At 36.2% G+C, this 18,354-nt stretch overlaps 2 protein-coding genes across 2 annotated transcripts; one reads left to right on the forward strand and one right to left on the reverse strand.

Annotated features, from left to right (window-relative positions):
* Positions 1-11,219: 11,219 nt before the first annotated feature.
* Positions 11,220-12,320, reverse strand: LOC112173443. The gene is made up of 2 exons (XM_024311066.2): positions 11,980-12,320; positions 11,220-11,771 (listed from the first exon to the last, which is right to left on the reverse strand). Exons 1-2 carry the CDS (start codon positions 12,230-12,232, stop codon positions 11,509-11,511), a joined length of 516 nt encoding a protein of 171 aa, XP_024166834.1. The 5' UTR covers positions 12,233-12,320; the 3' UTR covers positions 11,220-11,508.
* A 2,241-nt stretch (positions 12,321-14,561) lies between these two features.
* Positions 14,562-18,244, forward strand: LOC112170476 (armadillo repeat-containing protein 6). The gene is made up of 8 exons (XM_024307783.2): positions 14,562-14,865; positions 15,110-15,403; positions 15,504-15,787; positions 15,962-16,090; positions 16,684-16,806; positions 17,115-17,219; positions 17,465-17,643; positions 17,965-18,244. Exons 1-8 carry the CDS (start codon positions 14,712-14,714, stop codon positions 18,086-18,088), a joined length of 1,392 nt encoding a protein of 463 aa, XP_024163551.1. The 5' UTR covers positions 14,562-14,711; the 3' UTR covers positions 18,089-18,244.
* The last annotated feature ends 110 nt before the right edge of the window (positions 18,245-18,354 follow it).

Here is an 18,354-nt window from a genome sequence, read left to right on the forward strand (position 1 = left end):
GCATATATGGTACGTAAAAATCGGAGTTCGTATGCGAAAGTTATGGCCTAAAATGTGAAACTACTGTTCATGGTAACTTTCTGCATATATCAGAAGTTACTGTGGTAGGTTTCAGAAACCTACCCCCCCCGACTCTCTCTCCTCTCCCTCTTCCCCTGCGTCGCCCTCCCTTGTTCTTTTTCTGATTTCTTCGCCGTCCGGCGTCCGATCGACGTGATTCCAATTGGTCGGGGACCGTCTCTTCCACCTCCACACGGTAGTACCAGTGGGTATCGGCGATTTGGCCGGAAAACCTCGAATCTTAACAATCATTGTTACTATAGCAGTTTGGTTCTCCGGAAAAATTCTCCGTTTTCCAGCCATTTCCGGAGGTGAAATTGGTCTTATTAGGAGCACCTCGAGCCACTGATCTTTTTCTATGAAGGCTTCTAGCTGGAATTTCCACGTTTGGTAGGAGAATTTAAAGGATTTCCAAATTGGTGGGTTTGGAAATTTCTGGATTTGTGTTCATCGGGAAAATTGGAGCAGTTCAAGGTATTTTCTCACTTGGTCACAGTTATGAAAATTGCTTAGAATGTTGAGATGATTCTGTGGTTGAAATTTGGTGGCCGGAGGAAGAGTTGGCCGCTGCATGAACAGTATCGTACGTGAACAGTGCGGTGCGTGAACAGTTATGGCCTTTAAACAGTAATTTAAATTCTATTTTTTTAGCTAGTTAAATCCTATAATTTTTGTAGAGGTTGAATATGTGAATTTGGTTGGAATTGGAGAAGTTTTTAATTGATTATGAATTTCTGGGAATTTAGGATTTCGATTATCGATTTACGAGAATCCGATCATCGGATATTTCTTGGTTCTGACTTGGAACCTTTAAGATAATGAATTGGTATTAGATGTAAAATTTGGGTTGAATCAGAGAAGAAGTGGAGAGATGATTTATGAGAATTTGATTTTGAGAATCGTATTTGATTGTTGAATAGTTATTCACGGAAAATAATTGTGTACAGGGCGACGTCCAAGCTATTGCTCGACTAAGGAACTCGTATGCATGGTCGCCTAAACAGTACAGTGAGTGGACATTTATTTTAAATTAAATGTGCATGCAGTATATTATTTTCCGATTGAGGTTTAATTTATTATTTGAATTATTGAGTATTATGATTTTATGAGCTTGATTTCTTGGGATTTATTATGCTCTATGAGTTACGGGATTTTTAGTGGATTTCCTTCCCGAGGGCTTTCAATAGATTTTTCAAGCTATTTATTTATGAGTTATTGAGTTGGGAAATGATTTTTGGGAAGTGACTGATTCAGAAAATATTATGAGAATGATGGATTTCGAATATCAGTAGTACAAAGGATTTAGCAAATATTTGAGCTCCGCACTTATCATCCTTGAGTCAGATTGAGATTTCCTTTCCGAAAGCATTTATTGATTTATAGAGTTTTTGATTTATGCTTTCAAGGATTTATTGAGATATTGAGATTTGAGTTAACGAGATCATCCTGAGTTATGCTTTCGGTAAATTTTTAATGTTTTATTGAAGTAACAGCGAGTTTCTTTCCGAAAGAAAATAATTGAAAGAGGTTGTTTCCAGTTTATTGAGGAGGTTATTCAGTTTATTGAGGAGGCTATCTTCGGCGCATGCATATATTACTTAGTTGGCAGTCCCTTCTAGGTAATAGTTTGGTTGGCAGTCCCTTCCAGACTACATCCCGGTTGGCAGTCCCTTCCGATGCGTCACCTGGTTGGCAGTCCCTTCCGATGCGTCACCTGGTTGGCAGTCCCTTCCAGATGACATGAGGTAGTTAGTTGGCAGTCCATTCTAACTACCTGTGGCTAGTTGGCAGTCCCTTCTACCCACCGCCTCCTATTCCGGTTGGCAGTCCCTTCCAATGCGTCACCTGGTTGGTTGTCCCTTCCAGATGACATGAGGTAGTTAGTTGGCAGTCCCTTCTAACTACCTGTGGCTAGTTGGCAGTCCCTTCTATCCACCGCCTCCTATTCCGGTTGGCAATCCCTTCCGATGCGTCATCTGGGTGGCAGTCCCTCCCTGATGGCATGAGATGACTAGACAGCAGTCCTTTCTAGTTATTGAACGAGCCTGTTGAAAAGGATGTTTTTATAAGGATTGAGGATGAGATTTTAAGAGATTGCAAGATGTTCTATTTTTTTTACGTGATTAAGATTGCAGTAAAGATGATGATTAAAAGTATTTCCATATTGTTACTGCATGCGAGGTTTTAGAGAATAACTTGGGAAGACATTAAGTTTTACTTATTCATTCGAAATTACTTATTCTTCATCCACTCATTCTAACGGTTTTTAAATGTTTTCCCCTGGGCCCTTCGGTTTTAAATGCCCAGTTTGCAGGCCAGTTTAGCTTGAGGTCGAGCGTACATGGGGTTGAGGCATAGTTGTCATAGCCTACACATTATAAAAGTATCGGTCTTTTATCTTGTATTCTATTCTTTTGTACGCCTGTACATTAGATTGCTTTGATAACCCAGGATATTGATATTCTTAAGTTCAGAATTGTTTGTGAAATGGGAGACGTTGTGATACGGGGAGCAGGGTGGCTCCAGAAGAATTTTGGTGGATTATTTTAGAAGTGTAAATGTCTTTCTACAGGTTTTTTTTGGGTAGTCCACTTTTAGAGGGAGTTCCGGCAAATTTTTGGTAGAATTTCTTCTAAGGTGGGCCCCGCAGGGCCACTTTGGATTTCAAGGTGAAATCCGGGGCGGGTCCTGTCATGTGTTTTGTTTCTGAATGGATGAAATTGGTAAGTTTAATTGAAACACGGTACTTTTGCAGATCTATACTTCAGATTCTTCACCCAGAAGACACTGTGTTGGTGGGTTTCGGGAGAGTGAGGATTGCAGGTATGCAACTTTTCTCTTGCTATGGTTTTTGTTAGTTGTCATTTCGTTGATTGGGTGTTTTACAGTTTCCGCGTGACTCTCTGTTTCCTTTCATATATGTTTAGAGGTTTTATATATATTTCATAGAAGTGATGGATTAGCTGCTTCATGATATTATCAAATTCAATGATCTGGTCTGCAACATTTTGGGTAGTACAAAAAGATCATGCTTCTTTCAATAGATATAAGTTGATTCCTTTTTTTTTTCTTTCTATTATTGGTAGCTAAAAATTTTATTTCTGTAGTCCAAAATGTACTAAAGTTCCATTCTTTACAATCAGCAGCAAGACAGAACCTATGTATATTACATTTGAGAAAACTTAGGTAAGAGAGTTGTGAATTACATAAGCATTAATAACCTAAAGTACATTACATTTAGGTTTCAGATCATTGCTGGAAAGCTCTCATTTGAGCTTTTGAGTTATTCATGAATTTGCTTTTTGTTACAGGAAGGATGAGACTTGGGTGAGCCAGACAGAATTGTCAGGAAACTGTTGCAGCCTAGGGTCTATCTCAAATTGATTAATCTGGGTCTTGGGGGTAACCAATCACTTTACCCTATTCTAGAATTGTGTACAATGAAAGTTGTTTACTTTAATTTTGATACTTCTTCATAGTTTCTGCTAAACCGAATGATTAGTAACATTCTAAGGATTATGGCACCAAATGCATGAAGATTGCTGATGGTAAATGATACTTAAACCTACTATATATGCAGTGGCCTTCATCTCTGTTCGACTGAAGCCCCTCAGTTCGATTCAAAGTTTTCATGCAGATCGAGAAGAAAGAGATCCAAGATTTCAGAACCAACCCATCTTTTCGAACGAAGATTACGAAAGAGGTGAAATACTACTTCTTTGAGTCTTTCATTTGTATCATTGTAAATAGGAAAACTCTTCTGCTTCTTCATCTGGTCAGTATAATAGGAAATATTTTTCGCTTATCATCTTTTAGTAGCACATAATGAATTCTATTGTTCTTTTGGATGATTTCTCTGTATGTTTCTTACAATAGTTTGGAACTTGATTATCACCTTTACTGCAGCTGACTAAAGGCAATTGGACAAAGACAAAAGATGTATGGCAGTTGAGATTTCAGTTTCTTTCATCTCAACATTATAACTATTCAAGGTTCTGATCCTCACAGTGATACTGAAAGCTACTATTGCAGGCATAAGGTATTGACAATTCAAACCATTCATAATAAGCTTCAATTTTTCGGATTAGTTTGTCTTTACCGACATGCTGATTTCGATTACAGCTTTATCCATCTTTTCTAGCAATTTACAATTTTGCCATGTACCCTCAATATATAATCCAAAGAACCAAGTCTCTACCTCTTTCGGAAAGCATCGGTCAAAGTCGACTTCAACTGCTGCACTGTTGCAGAAATCTAGCATCAACATCAATCGAGAGAGAGAGAGACTGGGTAAACTTTCGCTTTCTATTATCCAATTTGAAACTGAAATATATTTGAAAACAGAAACCTATTTATTTGTTTCCATAAAAAATGTTTCTGGGTTTTGTTAATTTCAGAAAATAAAACTAAATAGCCGGTAGGAGTATTATGATTAGGTTCGGTGTGTAAAGATAGGAACTTTCATATTCTTTGAAGCATTATGGAGTGTTTATAGAATTGAGTAGTTTCATTTTCATTTTGCATCCCTATACGCATAATTTTTTTCTTTCTCTTTTACTAATGTTGGTATATAGAGTTTGGTAGTCTCAGGTGTTTTGAGTTTTCTGCGTTTTGATTTTTCAGTTGGGAGAACTACTCATTTCCACTTTTGACTGAATAGTGACAATTGTATACATTCTGCAAGTGATCTATGTTGGTGTGTCTTCATCTGAGATGTAATCCTAAAAATATAATAGTTTTTGCTCTTTAGTTTCCAACAATGTAACCTTTATCATATATTGGTTTTGAGATTTATGCTTGACAATTGGTTTTAAACAGGGTGGATGCCTGGGCATATCGATCGACTTCGAGAGCAAAGAAAATGCAAGACCAGATGTTTCAATCATTGAATATAATGGTTTTAAAATAGGTGAGCCTTCTTATTTACAATTACATTACCTTTTCTAATGTGGTATTGCATTGCATATCTGATAGTCACAAGATTAGGGGGCCCTTTAGATTAAAAGGTTTGATCAAAATGAGATGTGTAGCTTGAAATTGAGAGTTTTGCTGCAATTGCTTTAATGTATATTGTGCTTTTGGTTGCATTGGTTGTGTCACTCCTTAGTCCTTAGTCCTCAGTAGCTCATTGTTTTGTTTTTGAATGATAGTAATAAGCTTTTGGTGTTCCTATTCTGTTTTTGTTGAATAGGTCTAGCATAATAGTAGGTTCTACAATCTTCGAGGTCCTTAATCAAACATATTTGGTTTACTGATTTTATTGGCTATATAAAATCACAGACTAGAATCAAGTATCAAGCTTTGTGATTGAAAGTTTGAGACTTTAAGTTTGGACATTCTCTGTAACATAGTAGAAAAGGTTAGACTTGAATTTTATTCAAACTCTTTTTGCAGGCTTTCATTTTTGATTTTCAACCTTAAGATCCTAAAAAAATATTTTAGTTTGCTAGATGATAATGAGTATTCCCTTTCAAAAATTTGGAGTAGAGACATACAGTGTTGAAAAGGGATTCACTCTCGGATTAAACTTTTGCTCTGATCCCTGTGTATAAAACCGACATCTCCAGCTGCTTTCCAATTCGAGAAGCCTCCATCAAAGTCACCATCTGCTTTCCAATTCGAGAAGTCTCCAGCAAAGCCTCCCTGGGTAAAATTTCCCTTTCATACAATCAATTGATTTCTATTATGAAATTATCTACCTTCGTCTTTCTACGTAGATTAATCAATTGATGTCGAAAACTTTGTTCCCTGTGATAATAGATTTTTCTATTCATTCATTTGTTCTTTGTTATTAGATGGGTTGACTTCTCATATAATTGCTAAAAGGGTCTTTGCTATTTGTTTTTACTGAGATTAGTCTAGAAAGGTATTGTATATGATGATACTAATATTTTTTTTTGCTTTTAATTAGTAAACTTTCAGTTCCTAATGAAGAATAGTAGTGATATGAAACGTGATTTGATTTGTATAAGTGATAGTACTTAATTTGAATCCTTTCTTTAGAAGAGTTTACGCCATATCTATCTAGCTATGTCAGCTAATAGTTTTAAGCTAGAATGTCATGCCTTATTGTAATAAAATGCAATCACTGTGTTTTGGTGTACTGGAAAGAAGCATATGAGGGATCTCTGGTTGTTGCAACTTGGGTTCAAATAGAGGCATGAATATGACATCTCACTACAAATAAGACTGACTTAAAGTTAGAGTAGGTAAACTGAAATTAATCCAGTGAGTTTTATACTTTCATTTCTTTATTTAAGACTCAAAGCTACAAAAAAAAAAAAAAACAGTTAGCTAGAGGTTAAACTTAATTGGGTTATTTCTTTTCTGAATCTGAACGGACTAGAGAGAGCAGAGTATCTTGAAATTCTACTCAGGTTCAACCTTTAAATTTTCCTATATTTTCGTGAAAATTTTTACAATATTCTCTATATATGCTCCTAAGTAAGTACACATACATTTCTCTGGTTCTTAATTCACATACATATTCTGATATTCATGCAGGAGGATTCGAAGTAGAACTAAGATAAGTGAAAGATGAAAGTGGCTTTGATTGGTTTTGGTATTAGTGGTTTGGTCTCAGCTTATTTTCTTGCAAAAGAAAGCGTTGAAGTGGTTCTATATGAGAAAAAAGACTATCCGGGTGATCATGCCAGGACTGTCACATATGATGGTGTTGATTTGGACCTTGGTTTCATGGTCTTCAATCATGTAAGTAGCACTCTGGTTGTTCTCTGAGTCCCTTCCTTAATTCTGCAAATATATTTTTATTATCCGATTGTTTTGGTACTTTTTTACTTGAACTTGAACATAATGTTAATGTATGCAGAGAGTTAGTTCTATATGCTAGATCAGTTGTGCAACTTCTATAAACACAATCCTTAAACTTGCACTAGACAGTTTATACTAAACTCTAAACAATACAAAAGAAGCTTCAATGATCCAGTCTTCTTGATTAGTTGGTCAATGTTAATTCTCATCATCCTCACAAAAAACCTATCAATTACTACAAAATAAAATACATATGAATAACGTTGATGTTGGTTTGTGGACTCGTGGAGTGTAGGTAATGTATCCAAATATGATGGAGTTCTTTGAGAGCCTTGGAGTTGGTATGGAGACATGCAACATGTCCTTCTCAGTGAGTTTAGATAAAGGATGGGGCTGTGAATGGGGTAGTCGAAATAGTCTCTCAAGCTTGTTTGCAAAAAAGAAGAACTTGTTCAACCCATACTTCTGGAAAATGCTTCAAGAAATCACCAAGTTTGAACATGATTTGATCAAGTAAGTAACTTGAATGGTTTCTGAAATGCATGCCATGTCTCAAAATGTCCTGTTGCAGTGAGATGTCATATTGATGCCTCTATTTGATTCATAGGGATCTCTGGAAAGAAGCATACTTGGGTTCATAGTGGCTGAGAGTATAGCAGAAAAATAAACATGAATTTGGAATATACTAGATAGTAATGTTTGTTTATTTATTTAGGTTGGCTACCTATGATCTATCTGAGCTGCAAATTGAGGGTGATGAAAATTGCCAGGTTTAATACTAGATGACATATATGTCACCTCAATTTATTTGTTTGCTTGGATTAAGTCAAACATATTGCACCTAGATTTGTAATATACTTAGTCAACATGCTGCAATTTCGAGCAATAGCTGATCAGTTTTTCGCAATCCAGATTACCATAAGCATGTTAGAAAGCAGGTATGACTGATCAAAGGCATCTACTTCATTCCTCATGTTAGCTCTTTCCCCTGATAGGCATTTCTTTACCTTGCTTTAGTTACAATTAGGCAAAACTAATACCAGAATTTCCAAAACAAAATAAATAGTTTTTGTGAGCTTAAGAGTTTTACACTATGATGGAATGCAAACATTTATAAGATATTTGAGTGTTTTTTTCACTTATCTCAATGCTTACTTCACCGCTAACAGATCACTTTTAACTTGCTTTCAGACACTGCAATTTCTGAGTTGCTTTAATTTCATATTTACCACATGTGATTTAACATATATCCATTATTTAAGAAATTAGTGATCAAGACAAGGAGCATCGAGTTCATGTCATTCTATCTTTCTCTTGCAACCTTCTTGATGAGTCTCTCTTTCCCTGCATACTGACTTTCGCGCGCGCAAGTGCGCGCCCTCATACACGCACACGTGCAAATTTCAGCATTTAAATTATCACCTTAAGCAGCAAACACATCTCACTTTATTTTATTTCTTGGCAACAGTTTACATTTCAATTGGCAAAATAAATATACATTTACAATTGGTCATACCTCTTTTGATAACATATCTGATTCACATTTTCTACAAGTCTGCTTTTCTAATTGATTATCCAGGCAGCTTGAGAGCATATTGTGATCCATTTCAACTTCCACTATCACACAATGGAGAATGTTGATGTTGTCCGGGCAAAGTGGGCAAAGTATGTTCTTAAGTTCAAAGATAACTAGTGTGTAGGTTAACTAGTAGTTGGAGATATGTAGCATCAACTTTTGGACATGCATAGTTGATATATATATTAGGCCAGATTTTGATTGTAGTACTACTAGCTATTTTGCTATGTTGTTCAGTTGGTTGCCCAGATTGTGTAGTGCTTCTGATTTATTAGCAAGCAGTACTACATGCATATATTTTGCTAGCTGCCCAGATTAGTAGATATGGGCCATTTAGAATTGATGCTGATGATTAGGTTTGTGTACATGAGACAATGGTGGATTAATGGAAATTGCAATGAATGATTTTGGATGTGGATTTTATGGTTTCAGGAATAGCCAATTTTAATTTCCAGAATGCATGCATACCAATTGTAACACGGGACTACTAAAATGTGTCGTCTCAAATTGCAAGCTGCAACAAAAGCACACTAAAACGTGTGGTTGCAGCTGCACAGACACAACACAAAAACCAATTAGAAATCTATTGTCTTTTGGGCATTGGGACAACAGAAAATTGTAGTCTAAAAGGCAAAACAACAACATAAGTTAGATGAAACTATTGACTAAAGTGTATAACAACAACAAATAAGTGTGATTGAATGTGATTACAGACAATATAAAACACATACTATTAGTGGTCCGTTTTATATTCAGACCACAAATATTTGTCGTCTAAATAATCTCAAACGACAGTAAATTGTCGTTGTAATAAGATTGACATAACAGAAAGAATATGATATCTATTGTCTAAACCATTTCCCAACATCACATATGTATAATTTCAAAACCTTTCACAAAACATTTAAATGTCATACAAACCTACCCTAGAACAACACTTAATTGTCCTCTGATGCTCTTTACGACCACATATAATTGTCGTTTAAAGTAAATTAGCACAACATTTAATTGTTGTTGTATGAGAGAAGACACTACATATGAGTCTTCATATTTCTTACTTAAGGGCATTCAGACCACACAAATAAGTCTTGCAAATATGCTTCACACAATAGCATTTAAAAAATAATGTGTTTGTTTTGTTTATCAGACAATACAAAACTGTTGTTTGAATACTTTTAAAGATACAGATCACAATGTTCCCAAAATACAGAACTCATTAGACAACACAAGACTTTTATTTTTTTATGTCGTCTGATTTCTGAAAAATCAGATGACAGAAAACTTCTGTCGTCTGATGCCCCCAAGAGATGACACCGTACTAGACGACACATTTTTGTTCATTCAGACGACAGAACAGTTCTGTCGTCTGAAGGCCTTTTTGGCATAGTGAAGGATGAACTTATTCCTACTTTTACTAAAGATATTTCAAGGTTTTCTCATTCCCAATGAAGAAAAGAATCTAAACCCAAGTCTTACAAGGAAACTTGAAGCCAAAGATGAGTATGAATCTTCCCTATAAAGGGAGCAAGAATTTCTCATGAGGAAGACGGCTCGGGAGCATATTGAAGACGCCTAAGGAGCAGAGACAACTCATTCTTTTTATGTTTTTCCAATGTTGTATTTAGATATATTTTGCTAAACCTTTTTCTAGGGTTAGGATGATACCGTAGTATGATTGTTGATGTACTTTGATTTTTATTGATGGATTTATAGTTTCTTTATGATGAATTTTTAGTCACTGTTTAAATTGATGTTTTATGTTTAAGTTCTTTGATTGATCACCTTAGGGCTTTGCATCTAGTAATTAGAAGATGAATTTGAGGCGTACCTGCAATATAATTAAATTAGCTTCTTGTGAGTTGTGAATTACATTATTGTCGTACCTTAAATAATAGTTTGCATGATTCCCTTATTTTCTAGAACGTAATGTGTCCTATGTGTTAAATTTATGTCATACTTGTATAGACTGCATGCTAGGATATACAACATTTGCCGTACCTGTAGAGAATCATACACATTAGAAAAACTATGGTCTAAGCGCCGTACCTAGACTTAGATACGAGAATTGTCATCAAAAGAAATAAAAGATTATGTTAATTGCATCGAAACATAAATAGGATTGTTAGTGGTTGATTCTAATACCCTAGGTTCTATCATCTTTGCTTTTCAACTTATATTTTGTTTGTTTCTTTCTTTCTTTAAATTTCACATGCATTATTTATTTATTCGAAAACCTCAAAACCATACTATCTTTATCTTGATTGTTTATATGATTTTGTGTTCTTAGTTTGGATTAATTGAGTCAGGACTTATATTGATTATAAATCCTCAGTTGAAACGACCTTAAAATCTCACAACACTAGACTTTCACTTCTTCACTGCTTCTTTGCTCCTTATTGTTTGTTTGTTTCTTTTGTATTATGTTTTACTTGCTCTATGCCTAATTCCAACCATTAGTTATACACTGAGGACCATGTTTGATTTAAGTATAAGTGTGAGTGTTTAGGCTCTTTAGCGTAGTTCTTACTTCTTAGTTTGCCCTTATAATTGAAAAAAAATTAAATTGAAAAGGTCGCAAAAGCGACCTTCCTTTGGAGACTAGTCGATAGAATGCAATAGCTAGGCGGAAGCTAGACAACCGATTGTACAAATTTCGTCACTTGTCGCCTAGGAAGTTCTACCAACAAACCATTTGTCGGGAAATCCCCAAGTGCATGACGAATAGGGTTTAGGGACTTCTACGTACCAATAAGTTATATGGACTCGAGGTTTTGAGTAATTACTTTCAATTTCATTAATTATTCTTTTATCAAATCAAACTCTTCGAAAAATTGCAGACTTGCTGAAACACAAACTAAATTCTGGATACACACATATAACTAAATATGTCACTGAAAAGAAATACAGGAAATGTAGTATACCAAGTGTCAATTAAGCTAGCGATGATCACTGGTGATGAACTTATGATCAGCTAATAACCACAATACGTCAAAACTTTACGCCAAGTCTTGTTATTTGCTCAAAGGTAAAAAATTAATCGAATACTAAAAATCCATCTCCAGAAACGAAGTATCAAGGTTTTGTATTCACATCTCAAACTCTCAATAATGCCAGCCGCGAAGCTTTGGGAACACGAAGAACCTCATCATTCCGTCTTTACAATGTGTACCATTGTGCTCGCCACAAGCAAAGTAGTAAGGCCGCGAGCTCTTGAGCACAAACTCAAAGCCGTTTCCACCTCCTTGTGTTGGACTTCCCACCATCTTGGCCTTGCTTAAGTCGCAGTGTATGAAGCTCCAAAGGTTTGGTAGCATGTACACGCTGTGAGGAGGTGTGGTGTTGTTTGGCGGATCATACTTGAAAACTGCAAGCACCCAATTAAACACCACCATTAATTATATATATGACCATGTAAATTAAAAGCTAGGTATTTCTCTTAATAAGAAGTAAAATGTTGCTGATAAGGAAGCAATTTAGTGTTATGCAGTTAAACCACTGTACTATAAATAAAAACTTCGCAGAGAAGTCAGAAATCTTCAAAGCATAGTTAGCAATAAAGTCGTTGAACTCACCCAGAGTGTCGTGGACGTAAAATGAGGCATTTTTCAGAGACCAATCTGCATAGTTAAAACCATAATGCCAATTTTCGGAGCCACCAACAATGATCTTGTTGGGTCCTTCTGTCTTGTTGAGGTGATATGGACCACGGTTGAAACCCCAGCCAGTGTAGTTCCCCTGCTGCCAATCCTTGTTGGCTGTGCTAACTGCTACCATTGAAGCAATTAGCAGCATTGCAAAAAGGGCTTGTGCAAACGTGGAAGCCATATTTCTTTATGAAATGCAACACTCGGAAGAAGAGAATAGAATGAAACAAGCAATGTAAAAGGCTAACAGTACTTGGAATGAGATGTTGAACTCAGATGTTGGCAATGCATGGTTTTTATAGATGTAGGTAGCTAATAGTGTAGTGCAGAAGTACCAGATTGAAAAACCCTTTTTCAAAATTGGTGGCTGGTAAGAAAAAGAAAATCATAATGTTATAAACTAACAACCCAAATACATGCTCCTAATTAAGTCTGACTTTTTTCTTAATCACTCCTCCACTTATGTGTCTCATCTTCCCTCATTTACTCCACTACGCGCGTAACATAACGGCCATTAAGTCAAAACAAGAATTGCACATTTTTAATGGCTTGGATATGTAACCACCTTTTTGTTTTTTGGTTTTTTTTTTCTGTCCAAAGTTTTCGTAAACAAATTATCTTTCATTTTAACATAAATTCCAGATGTAATTACTTGCAGAACACACATATCAAGTAGAACAATCCTTACGTTTTTTCGTCTACCAAAGGTTCAGGGTTTAGACGTAATTAAATTTTCTTAAATTTGTTGCTTATCTAATTTTGTTTGTTTAACAAGTAATTAGCAAGTTTATGCTTACCAGTTATTAGCTTTCCAAAGGAACCAAAATGGATTGGGAACAGATTAAGGTTTACATTTTTGTTTTGCACGTACGTTTTGGCTGAAAGATTAAGGTTTATATTGTGACGATAGCTTCTCCATCGGCTGAAAAGAGGGTCAACCAAATGCATGGGTAGTCTTATAGTATTTGGAAGTCAAATGCTACTAGATATTAAGCATTGTGATTTTAACCCAACTTGATGCAGCGCCGTCGAACTAGGAAAGCGTGTATGGGCTATACGATCGTATGACATGGTGATGACATTGGCTAATAAGAAACCTTGGCCAAATTGGTGGGTTTTTCTACCCCCTATTTATTATATATGTTATATTTCTTAATAAAAATTAATGTCGTAAATCTCATCGTCTCTGACAGATAAAAGAGGAAAATAATTAAATAACTAGTATTTACAGACAATATGAGTCGATCTAACCCAAATTCTGACCACAATACATTCATTTTTGGCTTTCTAAAAGTTTGGAGAGATAAATGTTATCCTACACCTCCGAGCTAGGGTAAACTTACAATTTCAATCCTGAAGGACTGACGTGGGACACATATATACCTATCACCACAACCCGCATGTATGGATTTTCACAGGAGATTTACACATCGCGAGACCCAACACAGGACTGCTAGTAGCAGAGATCGAAATTAGATTGTCGCTCCACCACAAGCACGCCCATACAAACTCAACCAACTCACGTTGGTACAATATATCCGTTTTAACAAGCTATTAATTGATAACTAATCCGGAGGTTCACAATAATATCAAGACAAACTAGGTTTTCATCCGCACTGTATCCCAAAAGTACTAGATCACTTGCAAAGGGCGCACAGTGATAACAAGGCGCAACCAAGATCAACGTTATATCCATGGTATAACAATAACACCACGACCAACAGCGAGATTAAGACCCCAATCCCACTGCAAAATCATCTAAACAACAAACTTCAAACTCCTAGCTCAACAGAATAAGAACTTATTTGAACTAACTATTAACAAACATTAAAACCTTAACAGAACTATAAGAAACAATAAAGAATATCGACATTATTCAAAATTTCAAATACAAGATGTTTAACATTCCATGTTGTTTTGTGTGTGTGAGGTAATATTTTTCATTACGTAGATGATAATATATTCTTTAAATACAAGATGTTTAACATTCCTTCTTGTTTTGTGTAATGTCATTAATGAAAATCATTTATATGATAATATATATATTCTTTAAAGATCTGAGTATGCAACAAATCGATGTAACTGTACATGATGTAGTCCTCCAACTATTCAGGCAAGCACTCAAATTTGATTGCTGTGTAACTGTACTAATCGGAAATTTATTATAAAAATCTCTTATATTTGAGAGAAAGCTAGATTGACGTAATTGGTTATGAGGAACGTTTCATGACAGATAGGTTCCATCTCCAAGAGTCCAACGTTAGTTCTCTAACAAGCTGTTATTTTTAAGTCCTTTAAAGACTACACCGACATAGAAGGATATAGAACACCTTCATGAACCAAAGAAGAAAATTAAAGAGGAGCAGACCAGAGACATAGCCGGACAAGATGCAAGGAAGAAAAAAAAAAACCAAGGAATTTTTGTTATGTTTACTTTTATTTTTATTATTATCAATATTTTTTAATAAGGTGGACTGACGTAATTGGTTGTGAGGAAAGTTTGATGACAGACAGGTCACCAAACCCACATCCCTCAAATCTCACCACCTCTGGCTCATTTTCAAATCGCCCCGCTTTGCCTTCCTTTGCCGCACTCCACACTCTCCACTCTCCACACCTTCCTAAAACTTCCGTACGATCGGACGGTGCGCGAATCAGAGATGGCCCCACCACCGAAGACCGGCGGCCGAACGATTTCGCAGGAGGCCTTCGACGAGGTCGTGAAGGAGAACATCGACGATCTCGGCATGGACCCCACGGAGGCCCTCCAGGACGCCATCGAAACCCTAACTCTTCAGGGCGTCGATCTCTCTGGTCTGCTCCTCTATCCCTAAATCCCCAATCCCCAATTCAATTTGATCTTTGTTTCCCGCTAAAAATTGTAGAAACGTTTGTGCTGCCGTTTTTAGAAACGTTTCGTTTTGAACACTTCCGAGGGGCAATGATATTGCTTAGAACTGATCTGGAAGTAATACCAACGGCTCTGGCATAGTAATTTGGTAAATGTACCGATTCGTTTCATTTCGTTAGGTAAATTGTTGGTTCGTGTGTTGTACAGGGATTGTAACCTGTGTGCCAGGAGAGGGTGGTGTGCAGGACAACCCTGTGATTCAGTGTCTGGATAGATTGAAGCAGTTGAATTCTGGCGAAAACAGTCAAGTAGGCGATGAGGAGATAGTTAAGTTACTTGATGAACTTACAGAACTGTGTAATTCTGAAGGTTCTGGAAACTCTGCAATAGCCTCTAGAAACGGTGCGGTTGAGTTGATTTGTTCTATATGTTCTAAGGTTTCGACTAGGTGCCAGGGTGCACTTGTTTCAGCTTTGAAGACAATGGCTTCGTTACTTCATGGTATGATGAGTAATGCAGCTTGATTGTGTAGTTTCTTGTGAAGTTTTCTTTAGGTATTGTATATGTTGGTTGTAACTTCTGGGGTTTTGTTGATTTGTAGATTTGCAAAGTAGAGAGGCATTTAGAGCAAGTGGTGGACCAAAGCTTGTGGTGGGCATTCTAACTGATGGATTTGAGAATATAGAAATATTGAGCAGTGGCTTTGCTGTCATTGCTGCTGCTGCAACGGGTAATGAGGTTACAAAAGAGTCTTTCATGGAGTTGAAGACTGATGAGCTTATTCTGCGAGCACTTAGTATAAAAAGTGAAGGCAGCATTGATAGTTTATATGATGCCATACGGATTCTCTTAACACCTGATGATACTCGTGTTTTGGCTTCCCAAGTAAGTCAATGATTATTGCAAAATGCCACAATCTTTTGTCTCAGATAAGAATTTAAAATGAATTTATTATTAATTCAAACATGAATACCTAACAAATTTTTTGGTAACTCATTACTTTACATTCCATATGCTTATTTGCTACAAAATAATCATGCTATGAAATCAAAATTTCAGGTTTATGGTTATGTGCGGAAATTTGCCAAAATTGGAATTCCAGGAGCTCTGGTTGACTCCATACGTGCGGGGCTAAGCTCACCTAGTCTTGTTTCAGCAAGCATCGCTTTGAAAGCTGTTGCTGCCAATGTAAGAATATTTCTGTACTGACCTCTGTTTTAAGCATTATTGATGTTGATCCTACCTTTTCAAATCCTAATAACATGTAGAAGCGTCTAACATGACTTTTGTATTATGAGAAAGTTCCACATCTTTCATTGGTAATGTCATCATGAAGTCAGTACTGTATTATGCAGATACGCATAAGTTGGGAAACTCGCTTCTATTGAGCAAGATTTACTTGACACTCTGTTACTCCTTCCGGAAGAGTATCTGCTCTAGGTCCTTCTGCCCCTAACTTAAATTAGAGTTGGCCATCCTGTGGGTCCCACCTGTCATAACCAATGCATCTCGCTAACAATTTTTCTAAATTTTGTTGATCCGATAACTTGGTCAGAATTCCACAGAATTATGTCAATTATAAGTCATGCAAATAGAAATGTCCTTTTATAAGTCAAAGTAATAACAATTTAGATGTACTGTATGATCTGACTTTTATTGAAGACTTTCATACAGTGGTTCTAAAGATGTGTTCAATCCTACTAATTGCAAATGTGATTATATTATACACCAAGTATTATCTTTTTTGGATTTGTTTACAGTTGGGATTTGTTTTTCCACAGGATGAAATATGTACAACCATTTCTGAACATGGTGGTATTGATGCAGTTCTCATATGCATTGATGACAGTAGTGAACAAGGCAATAAAACTGTTGCTCAAGCTTGTTGTTCTTTGCTCTCCAGGGTAAAGTCATTTTATTCTTATACCGTTACAGATTTTTTTCCTATAAGAGACACCATGAAAATGCTGTGCAGATTTCTAGATTCTCAAACTATATTGTTTATGTATATTAATATGAAAAAATCAATTGAAAACACAGCTCTTACATTCATTCTTTATTTATTCATTTATTTCTTTGACTCTTACTTAACTGATTATTCCAACAACATGAGGGATTTTAAAAAAATTTAAGGTCTAGGATTTTTGGGCCGTAGGATTTGCTATTGTTTGGTGAAGAACTTTAGCACCTCTTATGTATTATCATCATTTAGTTGGCAGGAAATGACACAAATAAGAATGCCATTGTTGAGAAGGGAATGGATAGGCTAATGAAACTCTCTGGTAGATTTTCTGATGACCCTTCAGTCCTTCAAGAGGTAAAGTGCAATTCTGTATAGTGAATGTGCATAATAGTGGTTTTTTTAAATGTTCTAAGTTCTAACTATGCCAATGCAACATGCTTATTACCAGAAAAGTGCTATTGGTATTTCCCGTTTATGTAATTTGGATTAGAAATATAATTTGCATCAATATTTTTAGGGATCAGATTCTTGCGGATTTTGTGTAATAGTTTTCTGAAACTGTTCTTTTCAAATAACTTAATTTTTCCATCATGGTACAGATTATGTCTCTTATTTCAGTACTCGCCTTAAGATCCCCTGAAAATGCGGCCCGTGCAATTGAAGCTGGGGCTGGAGAACTTGCAATCCAGGCTATGCAGAACTTCCCTGCGGCACAGCTACTGCAAAGGAATTGTTGTCTCATGATCCGGAATCTTGTTGTAAGAAACTCAGAAAACAGGCAAGTCTTTTTATTACAAAAACTCATCCCCCTCCCTCCCCTTTATCTTAAAAACACAGATAACTATGCGAATCTTACTCGCATGGCTTCCAAAGGGATAAGCCTCCTCAACACTGTGTGGTATCAGCATCACGTATGCACATCAATCATTTTTGCCTTGGTTTTTCTGTGCTATCCATTAGATGAAGCATTTTTTGCCTGGCTTTCTTTGCGATTCCCATTATGTTCGGCACTTTCTCACTTGATTCCCCTTTTTTTCAAGAATGCCCTAGACTATAGTGAGAACTAACTATTGTGAAATCAACTTTTTTCACTGGACAGAACAATTATGCTCAATAGTGGTGTTGAAAAATGCATAAGGAAGGCCAAGCAAACTCATGCAATCTGTAAGGAGGCTGCTACAGACGCCCTGAGAGATTTGGGATTAGATGATTACTACGTGTAATTATCAAAGAGTGATACTCAAACTTCATGTTGAACCACAGTGTTACATACCCTAGTTAATTTTCCCTGTTTGTTTTGGCTTTTGCCCGAGGCTCATGATGTAGTGATTGATTTTGATGTTTCAACGGTTGGGGGTATCTTAATATTTTCTAAAAAAGCTTTTGTTTAGCATCATATAGAAATAGACAACTGCATTTTGAAGTACTTGGTGCCTGTTTGCTGCTTTCAGTGCTGCAAATAGTAATTTCAGATGTAACGAATAAGAGC

The sequence above is a fragment of the Rosa chinensis genome, chromosome 6, assembly GCF_002994745.2.
Source record: "Rosa chinensis cultivar Old Blush chromosome 6, RchiOBHm-V2, whole genome shotgun sequence".
Classification (NCBI taxonomy): domain Eukaryota; kingdom Viridiplantae; phylum Streptophyta; class Magnoliopsida; order Rosales; family Rosaceae; genus Rosa; species Rosa chinensis.